Source organism: Henckelia pumila, chromosome 4, assembly GCF_033568475.1.
Source record: "Henckelia pumila isolate YLH828 chromosome 4, ASM3356847v2, whole genome shotgun sequence".
In the NCBI taxonomy this organism is placed as follows: Eukaryota; Viridiplantae; Streptophyta; class Magnoliopsida; order Lamiales; family Gesneriaceae; genus Henckelia; species Henckelia pumila.
The window spans coordinates 191137427-191153835 of record NC_133123.1 but is presented as its reverse complement, the minus strand read 5'-3'; the positions used below and the strand labels follow the sequence as shown (position 1 = coordinate 191153835).

The 16409-nt window shown below is 35.2% G+C and overlaps 2 protein-coding genes across 2 annotated transcripts; one reads left to right on the top strand and one right to left on the bottom strand.

The window, feature by feature from the left end:
* Nucleotides 1-5713: 5713 nt before the first annotated feature.
* On the bottom strand, nt 5714-11284 carry LOC140862483 (agamous-like MADS-box protein AGL11). The gene is made up of 9 exons (XM_073265505.1): nt 11103-11284; nt 9705-9786; nt 9411-9472; nt 8197-8296; nt 8061-8102; nt 7101-7142; nt 6903-7027; nt 6297-6399; nt 5714-6004 (listed from the first exon to the last, which is right to left on the bottom strand). Exons 1-9 carry the CDS (start codon nt 11282-11284, stop codon nt 5714-5716), a joined length of 1029 nt encoding a protein of 342 aa, XP_073121606.1.
* Nucleotides 11285-13704: 2420 nt separating this feature from the next.
* Nucleotides 13705-14751, top strand: LOC140862482 (uncharacterized). The gene has a single exon (XM_073265504.1). The coding sequence runs from the start codon at nt 13705-13707 to the stop codon at nt 14749-14751; it is 1047 nt and encodes a 348-aa protein (XP_073121605.1).
* The last annotated feature ends 1658 nt before the right edge of the window (nt 14752-16409 follow it).

Here is a 16409-nt window from a genome sequence, read left to right as displayed (position 1 = left end):
GATATATAGATCTTGACGACTATATGTTGGAAATCTTAAATCCATAAAATTATAGCCAGAATCGTCATGCAAATCATCAAGATTAATCTGGAAAAACTTAAAGCGGAAGCATACCTGAAGCCATGACCTTAAATCTGTAGTAATCTGTAGAGAACGACTGGTTGATCTTCCAGATCTACGCGTTCTTCCTGAGAGCCTTCTGTTTTCTCTCTGGTTCTATTCTAATAATGGGGATTAGAGATAGTGGAACGTGATACGCGTAATCTGGGGACCATAACCACGTTATATAGATAATTCTGTTAATTATCTCTATTATTTCTGATTCAGCCCATCACAAAATCAAAAATTATATTTTAGTCTCTACACATCAAAGGCCCATGTCGTATTAGATACATTAAAGTCCAATAACTTAAAACTTTAATTGATCACTTTATTTTGGACTCAACTTAACTGACAGCCCACAATACATAATTATTCACATATAAGCCCATTTAATTAAATTGATCTAACAATCTCCCACTTGGGCTATATGTGTATAACCATATAATTATGTTTCGTGAAAATAACCTTATGAGCTCAAAACTGCTGTCATTCCGGAATGTATCTACGCTAAATCCGGTCCATCAATCATGTCAACATAGGATCAAAGCAGCCTTCGTTACATTTTGGTAACTAGACCCATCAATGGTCACATATGCCAAAACAATTGAATGACATGGATTATGACATGGATGTGCAGCATAGAAATTTCATGCAATGTGATCATAACATGCCTATTTCCAACTGGTCCTCCCTAAACCTTATTGAGATCAAACTTTAGCCATAATCAGAGTGTGAATAAACTGAAACTTTATTTCTGCAGAAAATATCCAAATAACTTAAAATGTCTATAACAGAAAAGCATTAAAAATTACAAACTCCCACTAAAACTGAATATCCTCAATCCTCAATTGACACAACACCCATACGAGCTGTATGCTCCTGAAACAATTTGGGTGGTAGTCCCTTTGTAAGCGGATCCGCAACCATGGAGTTTGTACCAATATGCTCAATAGAAAACTGTCCACTCTGAATTCTTTCTTTAACAACCAGGAACTTGATGTCAATATGCTTCGACTTCGTCGAGCTCCTGTTGTTATTGGAATATAAAACTGCCGACTTATTGTCACAATGTAACTTTAGTGGTCTGTCAATACCATCAACAATGCGCAGTCCCGTGACAAAATTTCGCAGCCATATTCCATGATTTGATGCCTCGTAACATGCTACAAACTCTGCTGCCATAGTGGAAGAGGCTATAAGAGACTGTTTAGCACTCTTCCAAGAAATGGCACCTCCAGCAAGGAGATAGATATAGCCTGAAGTAGATTTCATACTATCTTGGCATCCAGCAAAATCGGAGTCAGTATACCCAATGATCTCAAGCTGATCCAAACTCCGATACATGAGCATGTAATCTTTTGTTCTCTGTAAGTACCTTAAAATTCTTTTGACTGCTTTCCAATGATCCATTCCTGGATTACTTAAATATCGACCCAACATCCCTATCACGTATGCAATATCTGGACGTGTACAAACTTGAGCATACATTAGACTCCCCACTGCAGATGCATAGGGAATCTTCTGCATTTCATTTTCCTCAAAATCATTCTTGGGACACTGATTGAGACTGAATTTGTCTCCTTTGGCCACAGGGGTATCACCTGGTTTACAATCTTACATCCCATATCGCTTGAGAACCTTCTCGATATAGCCTTTCTGAGATAATCCAAGCATACCTCGAGAGCGATCCCGATGTATCTGGATTCCCAGTACAAATGATGCATCACCAAGATCTTTCATCTCAAAATTCTTAGCTAGAAATCTCTTGGTGTCATGCAACATATCTATATCGTTGCTAGCGAGTAGGATATCATCAACGTATAAAACCAGAAAAATATGTTTGCTCCCACTGAACTTATGGTATACACAATCATCAACCAAATTCATCTCAAAACCAAATGAGATGATCACTTGATGAAACTAAAAATACCACTGTCGAGATGCTTGCTTGAGTCCATAGATGGATTTTTTGAGTTTGCAAACCATATTATTTGTATCTTCGGACACAAAATTTTCTGGTTGCACCATATAAATCGTTTCATCAATGTCACCATTCAGAAACACTGTCTTAACATCCATCTGATGTAACTCAAGGTCGAAATGTGCCACTAATGCCATTATAATCCTGAAAGAGTCTTTCGAAGAAACTGGAGAGAAAGTCTCTTTATAATCAATGCCTTCTTTCTGTGTAAAGCCTTTTGCAACAAGACGTGCCTTGTATCTTTCAACATTACCTTTCGAATCCCTCTTGGTTTTAAATATCCATTTGCAACCAATGGGCCTCGCACCTTTAGGTAATGGGACAAGATCCCAAACGTCATTGTCTTTCATAGACTTTATCTCCTCATCCATGGCATTAATCCACTTTTGAGAGTTAGAACTTTCCATGGCATGACGGAAGTTGATAGGATCATCCTCCATCATTCCAGTGTCTACCTCATGTTCTTGAAGAAATACAATGTAATCATCTGGCACCGCATTTTTTCTCTCTCTAGTGGATCTCCTTAATGGCATAGGTTCTGGAGGTGCTTGAGTTTGTTCATCCTGAATATTGTCTTGAATGGGAGGATCTCCAATATTGTCTTGTATTGTGTCTTGGGCAAGGTCAGAAATTATATCCTAATCAATTCCCAAAACACCTGTGGGAATATTCACATATTCCTCTTCAAAGACAACATCTCTAACTTTATCTCCCCCGCAAACTCGGCATCCTCAAAGAACCGGGCATTTCCCGACTCAAAAATTGACTTAGTTGTGGGATCATAAAACTTGTACCCCTGGATCTTTCAGAGTATCCAATAAAATAACAACTAACCGTCCTTAAGTCCAGTTTCTTTTCATTAGGCTTGTAAGGCCTTGCCTCAGCTGGACATCCCCAAACGTGCAAATGCTTAAGACTAGGCTTTTTGCCTGTCCAAAGTTCATAAGGGGTTTTGGTAGTTTTTTTTGTCGGAACCCTGTTAAGGATATATGCTGCAGTCTTTAGCGCTTCTCCCCAGAGTGATTCTGGTAAGGTAGAATGACTAATCATGCTCCTCATCATGTCCTTAAGCGTTCTGTTTCGTCTTTCAGCAACACCATTCATTGTGGGCGAACCCGACATAGTGTACTGTGGTACGATACCGCATTCCTCTAGGAATTTAGCAAAAGGTCCTGGACGTTGTTCACCTGAACCGTCATATCTACCATAGTATTCACCACCACGGTCAGATCTAACGGTTTTAATCTTTAAGCCAAGTTGATTTTCAACTTCAGCTTTATAATTTTTGAACACATCCAATGACTGTGCCTTTTCATGAATGAGATAAATGAAGTCATATCTTGAAAAATCGTCTGTGAACGTTATAAAATACTGTTGACCATTCCAAGAAGCCGAAGGGAATGGTCCGCAAATATCAGTATGTATAAGTTCTAAGACGCCTGAAGTCCGGTTGGCTTCAAATCTCCTTTTATTGGTTTGTTTTCCTTTTATACAATTAACACAAATATTAAAATCTGTGAAATCTAAAGGCTCGAGAATTTCGTCTGACACAAGTCTCTGTATTCTCCTTTCGGAGATATGTCCTAATCTCTTGTGCCATAACGCAGCTGAATTCTCACTGATTAATTTTCTTTTAGTGCCTTTACTGGTTTGCAGGGATTCGTTAAATGAAGCAATAGTATCCAAAGAATAAAGATTATCATAGCCTGATAAAGAACCGCAACCAACTAAATTTGAATCACGAAACAAACTGAATATTCCATTTCCAAAAGAACAAGAAAAACCAGATTTGTCCAATGCAAAAATAGAAACCAAATTCCTCCTAAAAGACGGTACAATAAATGTTTCAAAAAGATCCAAATAAATTCCAGTCTTTAATAATAATCTAAATTTTCCAATTGCTTCAACTTGAACTTTGTTGCCATCACCAACATAGATGAATCTTTCAGCATCATTTGGTTTTCGGCAATCCAGGCAACCCTGCATAGACACACTGATGTGAGTTGTTGCACCAGAATCTATCCACCACATGTGTCTAGGCACTGAAATCAAATTAACCTCAGAACAAACCATATTAAGAAGCATACCTTTCTTAGCACGCCATGCGTGATAATTAGTGCATTGCTTCTTCACATGATTTTCACCACCACAAAAGAAACAACCAGTACTGTGAGAACCACTTGGATCCTTCTGTTGTTTCTTTTGCGGTTGTGTAACCGCAGCTTCCTTATCCTTCCTTTTATTTCCTTTATCCCTGGTTTTTGAGGTAGAGGCGAAATGAGCACTTTCTGTCTTATCTTGCTTCAACCTTTTCTCTTCCTGAACACAGTGTGAGATGAGCTCATTCAGAGACCAAGTCTCTTTCTGACAATTATAGCTCACCTTAAACTGGTTAAACTAATGAGGAAGAGATAACAGAACCAAATGCACTTGCAAGTCCTCAGAGAGTTCAAGCTTAAGTGCTTTCAATTTTGAAACAAGATGAGACATTTCCATAATGTACTCCCGAATATTGCCTTTACCCTTATACCTCATTGAAATTAGATTTGCCAAGAGTGTACCAATTTCAGACTTTTCATTCTTGACAAACCTCTTTTCAATATCTGTAAGGAAATCTTTTGCCGTAGTGATGTCGCTAGACATCGTGCCCCTGAATGTTTCCGGAATAGCTTTCTTCATAGTCATAAGACACATGCGATTCGACCTCTCCCACTTTTCAAACTCCCTCTTATCATCAGAGGTACTCTTTTCAGTAAGAGCAGGAGGACGGTCAACCCTTATCGCAAGATCTAGATCCATGACTCCGAGAACTATAAGCAAATTCTCTTGCCATGATTTGAAGTTTGAGCCATTTAACAGAGGAATTGAATTGATGTTGGAACTGATATTTGCAGGAATTAAATCTGAACAGAGAACAAAAATAAAAATATTACATGCTCAACAAATATCCATATAAAATAATCAATAAATTCAAATAATGTAAACCCCATTACAAAATACCGATAACTCCATTAATATTTTATCTTTGGACAAAATATTAACTTGTAAGTGATATCCTGACATAGTAGTCAAACACTGACAATAAATATTATGTCAAATAAAAATTTTTCTTTAGACCGATTTATTATTTACATAAAATTGAATAACTGTCACATGTTTACCACTACACATGCATATGTAAAAATATTAAATATTAAACTTCCTTTGGGCCGAATAATACTTTATAAAAAATTACATACGCAAAAAACTTTTTATATTTTAAAATAAATTAAAATTCACAAGAGAGGTCACTTTGGCGACATCATGTTTCAATTAATTCATTTTAAAATATATAAAATAAATCTTATCATTATTTGAATAAACTAAATATTTAAACCTTAAACCCAAAAATAAATTATTGGATTTATAACTAAATTTAAACTATATCCAAAAAATTTGATGGGTCAGAATATAAATATATATATATATATATATATATTTTTATAAATCTGAATTATGAAATTCTCGTTTCCTTGAATTTAAAAAAATTTTTTTTTTTTTTTTTTTAAATTTTCGAAAAATCGAAAATTGCACACAAAAGGAACAAACCCTAACCCATCTCCACGCCGCCGCCGCCGCCGCCGCCGCCCATTACCGGCAAAATTCCGACCGGAAACTTGAGCACGAGGCGGCGACCACGACTGCCCCATCACCCGTCCCGATTGCCCATCGAACGACCGGAAAATTGACCCCGAATTTTCGAAGCTCGCGACATGGCAGTCGAAGCTTTGGCTTCGAAATCCGACGGATGGGAGACAGAATCCGGCCAATAAACTGAACTTTGTGAGGTTTCTCAGCATGGGCAAGAAAACGCCTCATCTTCCGCCGTCTGAAACGGCCTGTAGCTCGGCCGATTTTTGCAAAAACCGGCGGCCTGAAACCCTAATCGGGAATTCAAAAATTTTCCAGTTTTATTTTATTTTATTTTTTTAAATAAATCCGAAAATCAATAAATAAAAAATAAAAAATACTGGACTGAAAATTTCGAATTTCATACACAATAATCATATTCTGTTTTCGATTAAACCAAATCGAATATAATTTTCATCTTAATGATTTAAACATGGGTGGCTCTGATACCACTTGTTGGAAATCTTAAATCCATAAAATTATAGCCAGAATCGTCATGCAAATCATCAAGATTAATCTGAAAAAACTTAAAGCGGAAGCATACCTGAAGCCATGGCCTTAAATCTGTAGTAATCTGTAGAGAACGACTGGTTGATCTTTCCAGATCTACGCGTTCTTCCTGAGAGCCCTCTGTTTTCTCTCTGGTTCTATTCTAATAATGGGGATTAGAGATAGTGGAACGTGATACGCGTAATCTGGGGACCATAACCACGTTATATAGATAATTCTGTTAATTATCTCTATTATTTCTGATTCAGCCCATCACAAAATCAGAAATTATATTTTAGTCTCTACACATCAAAGACCCATGTCGTATTAGATACATTAAAGTCGAATAACTTAAAACTTTAATTGATCACTTTATTTTGGACTCAACTTAACTGACAGCCCACAATACATAATTATTCACATATAAGCCCATTTAATTAAATTGATCTAACACTATAAACATAAACAACGTCGTACACCTTAACTATGATCAAAATCAAAAGATCGACAAAATGGTATCAACACACGACACTCTATAGACCTTTAGCACCTCTTCACATAAATCTTCTTCAAGTCATGAACCTGATTCATGTCTGTGATTTACGTACGTGGATATATTTATACGAAATATGATTTCGTCTCGCTCCCAGCTTGTACATACCCCAACTCGAACATGTTTGCAGTCTCCAGTGGCTCGAGATTGCTTAACTTATATTTGTCGTCGATCATGGCGTAAGAGATCGGGGAAACTCTGTGATCATTTGGTTTGCTTCTAACACAATGAACCTGCTGGATCACAACTTGTGTTAGCTAGATAATCCATTGCATGCCTCGTCTATATTAATATATAGAAACATACCTTCTTCCATAACTTGATATTTTCTTGATAAATCAAGTATCCCTGCAACAAATTAGCTTCTAAACTAATTAATTTGTGTTGGGAAAATATATATCATGTGTATCAAGGTCAAAACTACTTTTTGGGATGCCAAAATATGGTTTGTGAATGGCGAAATATAGTCGGGGCAAGAGTTAACTCTCTGTCGTCCAAACTTACCTCCTTTTACAGGTGCTTATGGTACTAACTTGTTCCATTTTGGGTTTTAGTACTCCACTAAGTTTTTTAAGTTTGTTTTTGATACACTAACTTTTAATTTCTGGTTATTTTTATCTAATTAATGCTGATATATCATTAATTAGACATAAATAGCCGAAAACAAAAAATTAGTTTATCGAAACCAAATTTTGAAAAATTAATTGATCAAAAATAAAAAAAAATGAACAAGTTAAGAGGCCAAATTTTCCTTAAAAAAAACATAAATTCCTATTTTTAGGACCATGTGTTATTCCTATTTGGATAACCCATTTTCAGGTAATGAGATATAAATCTTACAATTTAATAAAGTCTCAACCCCATATAAAAACTGATTTGGTAATTTATGTGTGTAGATTAAAATACCCCTCAATTTTATTGACTGATAAAATAATTGAACGACAATATCGTAATATCCATGACCAATTCTAAATCCAACTTCTCATCTGTCCAAGACCTATATATGTTCTCCCACTACCCCTTATTTTCTGTACATTATATTTCACACACAACGTGTATGCGTTTGTAGCTAGTTATCATAAAGATTCTATCCTGAGGGTGCATTTAACGGTGAACATTTATCAATACCATCCTTGGTATAATACCCTATGGATAACTTGAAATGTTCACTCTTTTACCTAACTTCTATGAAACTCATCCATTCAAATGCACATGAGAGAACCAATACGGAAAGTTTGTAAAATATTAACCCTATTTGAAGAGGACCTTCTGGTTTAATCCTTTGATTTCATCCATCAGCAATTGATCCTGCATATTGGAAGAAAAAAGTAATTTTATTATTAGGAAATTTAAATTTGTACTGACCCTTACTTACTTTTTGCTACAAATTGGGGAACATAACCTTTTGCATGCGCACTCCTTTCAAACTCTTTTCTATCTGGTTTTCAAGATTTTGGAGTTGTTCCACACTCAACCCCGAAATACCTTCTCCTAAAAGCTGCCTGCAGAATGCAGACAATGCAAGAGAAACTTTGAAATATTTTCTCAGTATGTCATATAGAAGAGGAGATATTAATTAGACTACGGGTGTAAACGCATCATAGCGTAGCATGTGTGATATTTATGATACGTCTTAGTGCATGTGCCGTTTGCTTCAAATAACTATGATCAGACCAAAGCCAGATCAGCAGAAAAACCGACGAGTGACTACGACTGATGAGCGAAAAATTTATGTTAAAGACAATGGGTTCCAACGTTAAGAATAACACTAGTGCTTTTGCGCACATGCACGTTTCGTGTTTGTATCATATTTTTTATATTTATTTGATTTATATTCAAATAGAGGTATAATATCATAGTTGTAAAAAGTTACGAAATATCATACTGCTATTTGAATTAATTATATTTATACAAACTGCAAAAAAATTCAAAGAGAAAAAAAAAGAGAAAGAAATGTGTAATATCTATACCATGGTCCATGTATGCGTAATTTTGACAAAAAAAAAATATGGTGTAATTTTTTTGTCTCTATTAGAGGGATTCTTATTTATATATAAATATTGATGGGTAAGATCATGATTTATAGGTAAGATCATGGTTATATGACGCCAAGATAATGATACAAACGAAGGAAAAGTCTCAATTCTATCAACAAATACTCGTTTAGCTTAGGCATCCACATGGTTAATTACATTATATGAACGATAAATAAAAATAAAAAAACCTCATGACGAATTTGATACAATAGCAAAGTTCAACATAACGAATACATGTATTAAAATATTTCAAGGAAAATTACATTTTTTTTTCATGTAACTTTCATATTTTTCATATTTGGTCATATTATAGTTCAATTTAAAGTCTTTGTAAACTAAATTAATTTTTTTTTCAATTTTTGTTATTTTTCAACGTAGTGCTAACGTGCCGTCGCAAAATACTAATGTGGTCAATATCACGTCAAGACTTCGGTGAAAAGTGACTAAAATTAGGGGGAAAACACAAATTAGTAGACTGAAATCGTGAATTAATAAAAAAAATAAAAAATGTGTAAATCACATGATAAAAAATGTAATTTTTCCAATATTTTACAATAAACCATATAATTGTTGAACTGACCTGTGGTTTTCTTGCAAGTCCTGCAGTTGCTTCCTCAGGCTTGCTGCTTCCCTTTGCCAAAACTAGTTTAAAATAACCAAAAACAACGATCGATAATCCATGTGCACCTCAATCCCATTTTGATATATTTATGAGAATAATTTGAATAATAAAATGAGTATCTTTATCCTATTAATTTGAGTTAAAAACATTGATTTAATTTCATATATTAACAATGAGGCATTCATATTTCTGATCATTCAATTAAAGAGAACAAAAATCGTTGACGATAAACAAAATGTTAATTACAAGTACCTTGATCTGTGAAGAAGGATTCAGCAGCTGATCATTATCCTCTTTGTTTATTTTATGGTATCTCTCTATGACCGAATTCACGCTGGTAGCAAAAATAATTACACAAATCAGTTATATATAATGAAGGTTTTTATATAGCTTTTTCAAAAATTTAAATTTTATCCCCAAAATTTGAGTTTATAGTTTTTCCCTTCTCCCTTTTTTTTGGGGGGGACAATTATTAGTTCTCGGAATTATTAACTATGATGGCAGCTTATTGTATGCACGCGTTCATATTAATCTAAAATACTAACTTCAAGTTAATTAATGACTTTTTTTTTGCTACATTTCATGCCTCAAAATGAATATTCAATAGTTTCACAACATATATGAGAGGGTTAATCACATACAGTACTACTCATTATAAATTACGAGATTGATGAAATCCTCTATGATTATTAATTAACTCTCAATGTTTTTAAATTTTAGCAAAAATACCTCTGAAAACACGTACGGACAAGATAATATGTATTCAAAATTTGAAAATATTAGGATATATGTGGGCTCAAAATTTAAAAACACTAGAAATTAATAAATCATTCTATTTTCATAGGAAATTTTAGCAATCTTGTAAATTACGTACTGCGATAGTGTATGCAATTAACCCGTGTATTAAATTAGAGACCAAATAAACTATATATATATATATATATATATATTATATACACGCACCCTATATATATATATATATATATATATATATATATATATATATATATAGAATAGCGAGATTTGAATTAAATTTAAAACCAGACATTTAAGATACCTAGTTTGGGTATGTCTAATATCGATTTGTAACGAATTATACCTGATCTACGTTCCAATCATTAGAATTATGAATCTATGATCAACTATATATATGAGTTAATAGTTTAAAAGAAAATGAAATTAAATGAAAACTAAAATGGACTTCGCCACTTTCATGAAGCTAGGTATATACAAATATTAAGATACCGGTTGTAATAAATTATTTTAAGTGTTTCTTAAATTTTATATAAATATTTCCAAACATTTCATTGGTTAGACCTTGAAAACACTTGAAATAAGCTCTTACAAATACTGGGTAATAATTTAAATTCAAAAAAACCTAACAGATAAAGAAAATAAGGCTTTAAATACAGATTCTTGTGAAGAAAAATAAAATTTTCCTCAAATTTATGTAAATCAACGGCGGACTTAAAATAAAATTCAGTTAATTGGAAACTATATATTGGAAAATAATTACCATTTCTTCATGCTCAAACACGAAATAATTGAAACGTAAAATTAAAAAAAAAAAACTAAGATAAACACAAACATAAAATATTTATCAAAGATAGACAAATTAATTATGTGGAAACTCCCATATATTTATCAAACCTTGTGCTTGCAAATTCATATAACTTTCCAGTGCTTGAGAAAACAATCAATCCCACTTCAGCATCACAAAGGATTGATAATTCCCTAGCCTTCTTGATCAAGCCACTCCTCCTCTTGGAGAAAGTCACTTGCCGGCTCGTCGAGTTCTCGATCCTACGGATTTCGATCTTTCCCCGACCCATTTTCTCTTCGAATCCAAACAACTTATCTAGTTAGCTAGGGCTCTTTTGGAAACCCTTAATACATGTTTTGAAGCTATTTGGTGGCTTTAAATGGAAATTTTAAGAGAGTGATTTTTGCAAGAATGGGAATACCACTGTAGAAAACATGGAGCCCTTGATTGTTTAATGTTAACACCAAAAATGGTTTGCTTCTATTTTTTTTTTTTACAATAACTAACGAATCTTGGTGTTGATGCATATATTTATATAATAAAATAAAATATAATGTATAATGATATCAAAGTAATTTTTTTGTTCAAAGTATATGTTTACGTCCTTATTTTATTAGTCTTATCATTATATATATAGGCATATATGATATTTAGCGTTTGCCGTTTCACCAAAAATTATAGCCGATAGTGATGATGTAACTACAATATTTTAAACAGTACAATATCTTAAGTATGAAAATTTTAATTATCACTCTCCTAGCAGGAATAGTTATTGTACCCAATAACGAGGAATTAGATATTTTGTGAATTTTTTTTTATGTTCTTATTTTTAAAGATAAAAAGTACTATAGTTACTATAAGATGGAATGCAATCATTTTTTTCTGCTCCAATATTTAGATAACAAACATATATTAGCAAGTAAATTGAATATAATTAAATTTGGACAATATTTTATTGAAGAAGTTAGCTGTTAAATCACTGTAATGGGACTGCCTACACTAATAATCAAACATTAATTTATTAAAATACACCACCCTTCAGAGTATGATCTAAGTCAAGTCCTGGCCATCAATATTTAAAGACATCTGCGAACCCATGTCTGTCCCGTCCCATGTTAAAATAAGGATACATCTCGAATTTAAAAGTTGTAGATGTTGTAAATTTATATTAGTTGCCAGCATTTAAAATTAAGAGTTATGCTATATATACAATAAATGTTACACACAAAATTAGATATATTCAAAATTATAAAATTATCTCAAATATATACAATAATGAAAAGATATCTCATTGTAATAATTCTGTAAATTTAAACATAATATATAATCAAACATGTAATTAACTTTCGTTGTACATAATATATGTTTTTAAAAAATTAATATATGGGTTTATGATAAAAGAAAGGCAGTACACATGTCAGCACAGAGGTGAGATCCTCGTACGCTCGAAAGAAAGAAAAAGGAAAACTTTAAGTGGAAGATATTAAAATAATTTAACATTACGAGGTCGCAGTCTAACGAATAGATCACTGACACGTGCAGGCCAAAGAGCGACCTTTTCCACCAATCTAGGATTTATTGTCGACAAATTGATTCTGTTTCAAGATTATATTTATTTTTAATATGGTTAATTGTATATATCACGATTCACGACAATAAAACATCGAGATTGTTTGACAATATTTATTGAGAATGAATTCTCTTTATGGTTCAAATATTGAGCACATATATTTCGAAAATTATGTATCAACAAGATTGAATGTACTCAGAATTTGAAAAAATATAATGTGTTGCTGAAGATTTAAAAATAAGAAGATGAAAGGAACGTGTGTTCCTTAACTTTCTTTCCTATGTGCGATTCAATTAAGTGTTTTGTTTTTTTTTTTGAGACTTATTTAAATATGGTAGATATATATTATCTTATGTTTAAAAGTATTTGATTCCTAATGAAATCTTGTTTTCATCTTTTGTTGGATTCTAATCAAAGAAGGTTATCCTAAGTCATCAAGACTATATATATATATATATTGATACCCCGGGAAATTATTTTAACCCGTACCCGTTCATTATGGGTTTAAGAGGGTTGGCCCAATTATTGGATTATTATTATATATATAAGGTCCAGCCCAGTTTCCTACCTGTTAGGGCACATCATGACCTGGGCTGCTGTTAATGGGCCGACCCAAGCTGGGGCCCAATGGGCTTGGTATGTTTTCTAGTTCAAGTAAGACTCAAATACATTGAAGATAAGCTTGGTCATTGCATAGATATGAATGAGATAGGGATAAACTCAAGGACGGACCAATGAATGAAGAGTCCTACTTCAGGACATGTTATAGTTCGATTAGGTAACTTACTCTATTTTCCCCTATAAATACAGGTACTGTTATGGTTTAATGATTCATTATTCACTACTCATTATTCATCACACATTCACTCTCACTTTTACATTCACACACTCATATCTCTCAGTTTTCGCATTAATCATACCCTCTGCCTTCAAGACTGACTTAGGCATCGGAGGGGTCATGCCGAAAACACCTTCGGCGCCCCTTGACCTAGCTGTTGCTTGCGCAGATTTCATTGATACCCGACCCGACCTGCTTCATAAAGGAGTTGGAGGATCCATTCTACCAGACCAAACCCGAGGTAAAATTCCAACATCATCAATTGGCGCCGTCTGTAGGAATTTGAAGAAAAAGAGTTTCGATGGCTAATCAGAATGGAAATCACCCAAATTTAGAGGAGTTAGTAACTCAGGCTGTTCAGAGGGCTTTGGCGGAAAGGGGTGAGGCCAATCCCCCGCACCCCGATCATAATGCCCAACTCGAGGAGATCAAAAAGTTGAAGGAAGAGATGGAGCAGCTAAGGAAGAAGCAGGCCGGGTACCTAGCTACCACAACCAGAAACATTCCTTTTACTCAGGAGATATTGGACGCCGATCTCCCCAAACAATTCAAATTGCCTCACGTCGGGGAGTATGATGGTAAAGGAGATCCTGAAGACCATTTAGCACGCTTTGAGAATGCAGCTCTGTTGCATAAATATTCTGATCAGATCAAGTGCCGGTCTTTCCTTACTACTCTTATAGGACCAACCCAGCAATGGTTCAATATGCTACGCCCTGGGGAGATCAAGGAGTTCAAGGATTTTAGCAAATCTTTTTTGCATCACTTTGCTAGCAGCAAAAAGCATCCTACCACTACTTTCAGCCTCTTTGCAATCAAGCAACGAGAACATGAAAATTTGAGAACATATATCCGCAGGTTTAGTGCCTTGGCTCTCGAGGTACCCATGGCTACCCCAGACCTGCTCATCAGTGCCTTCATGCAAGGACTGGATACGAAGGATTTTCTCAAATCTCTAATAAAGAGGTCGCCGGAGACATACGAGAAATTACTCGCCCGAGCTAAGAAATATGTCAACATGGAAGAAATACAGGTCTCGCGAGCAGCTGTGAAGAGGGAACGACCAAAAAGTCCAAAGAATAATAGGGTTCCGAGCAGTAATTCCGGGATAGGACAATCATTCCGACCCGCACTATTGGGAGAATTCACCTCTTTCACTCCTTTGCGCATGAGCAAAGTCCGAGCTCTTCAAATTTGTGACGATCGGAAACTCACGCAAAGACCTCCATGGACTGAAAAGGGACCTCGAAATAGGGAATCAGATAAGTATTGTCACTTTCACAATGAGTATGGGCATACTACGGAGAACTGTCGTCAATTAGATCAAGATATTGAAAGGATAATATAGCAACACTCTGAATTAAAAAATATATTGACCCGTCAAGAGGGGTATCGCCCAAACAGGGGACAGGGAGGAAGGTCAAGACAAAGAGCCAGGACTGTTCCTTCTCACAAAGATTTTAATCATCCAAATCAAGACCAGCCCAGGGATGATCGAGCTCATCAAAGACCGGCCCCACCTGCTCGAGGAATTATCAACATGATTTCTGGAGGCCCTACTGATGGAGATTCCAATCGAGCTAGAAAATCTAGCAGCCAAAAATTGATAAATATGGAGATTGACAATCAGACTGTCAACACTGGACCGACCCTCTCTTTTGGGCCGGAAGATTTAAAATGGGTTTCTAGCAATTATAATGATGCACTGGTAATAAGGGCCATGGTCGCAAATTACGATGTGGCCCGGATATTTGTGGATTCAGGCAATTCTGTCAATGTTCTATTCCAAGAAGCTATCAATCAAATGGACCTGGGACAGTACAAAATGGAGCCCGTCGTAACATCACTCTTTTGTTTCACGGGTCATGCAATCCGGCCTATTGGGTTAGTACATCTACCCCTAACTCTTGGGAAAGGCAACGATCGCAAGACCAGGATTGTGAGCTTTATTATAGTAGATGCTCCGTCTGCCTATAATGCCATACTGGGTAGACCTGCCATGACCACTTTCATGGCTGTTGCGTCAGCTCTGCATCAGAAAATAAAGTTCGAGATCGGTGAAGTACAAGGTGATCAAGTTATTGCTCGCAAATGCTATGTGGAGGAGGTCAGAATAGAACAAAAGGTGACCAGGACGGATAGAGTTGATAGACCTGGACTTTCTAGCATGGAAAAAGTCAACCTAATAGAAGACACAGCTGTCACCGCTGAAGAAGAGGTTGAGGAAATCATGATGTTAGAACCTAATTTGGGGGGGGGGGGGGAATTTAAGTTCTATTGGCAACTTTAGCAATTTAAAGCGATTATGCAAATACGCAAGCGGAAGACTTAAAGCAATCAAAAATAAATGCGGTAAATAAATGCGTAAAAGAAATAAAGCGATAAATGAGATAGGATATGTTTATGAAAGTTCGACGATAAATCGTCTACGTCTCCCCTTCTTGGTTAAAATCGATTAACCAAGGATTCACTAGCACTTCAACTTCTTGGCCTTGATGGCTCCAAGGATAGCCGTAAAACTTGACACGATCACCGCGCCGATACAACTCGATACTCTTGGCCTTAAGGGCTCCAAGGATAGCCTCAACACAAACACTTGGCTTCACACTCAAGTGCTTAAAACGATAGCACAATACACTTGGCTTCACACTCAAGTGTTTACAACAATAGCACAACGAACTCACAAACTATTTTTACAAACACTCTCAAATATATCACACAAACACTTTGATAGTGAGAAATTGCTTGCAAAGGAGAAAAGAGATGAGTTGGGATGTCTCCAAATAACCATGGATGGCCTCTATTTATAGTTGGCAAAGATTTGAATCTGATTTGAGTGCATGGAGCATGTGTTGAGAAGTCAAGGAGTGACAAAAAGTGTTCGGCGCCGCTGCCTACTTTTTCCAAGCACTGAGCGGATTTTGTGGAAAAATCATATCTCATAATCTAACCGTTGGATTGATCTGAAATTTAAACCGAAGCTTTAAAACCTCTGGATCTTCATTC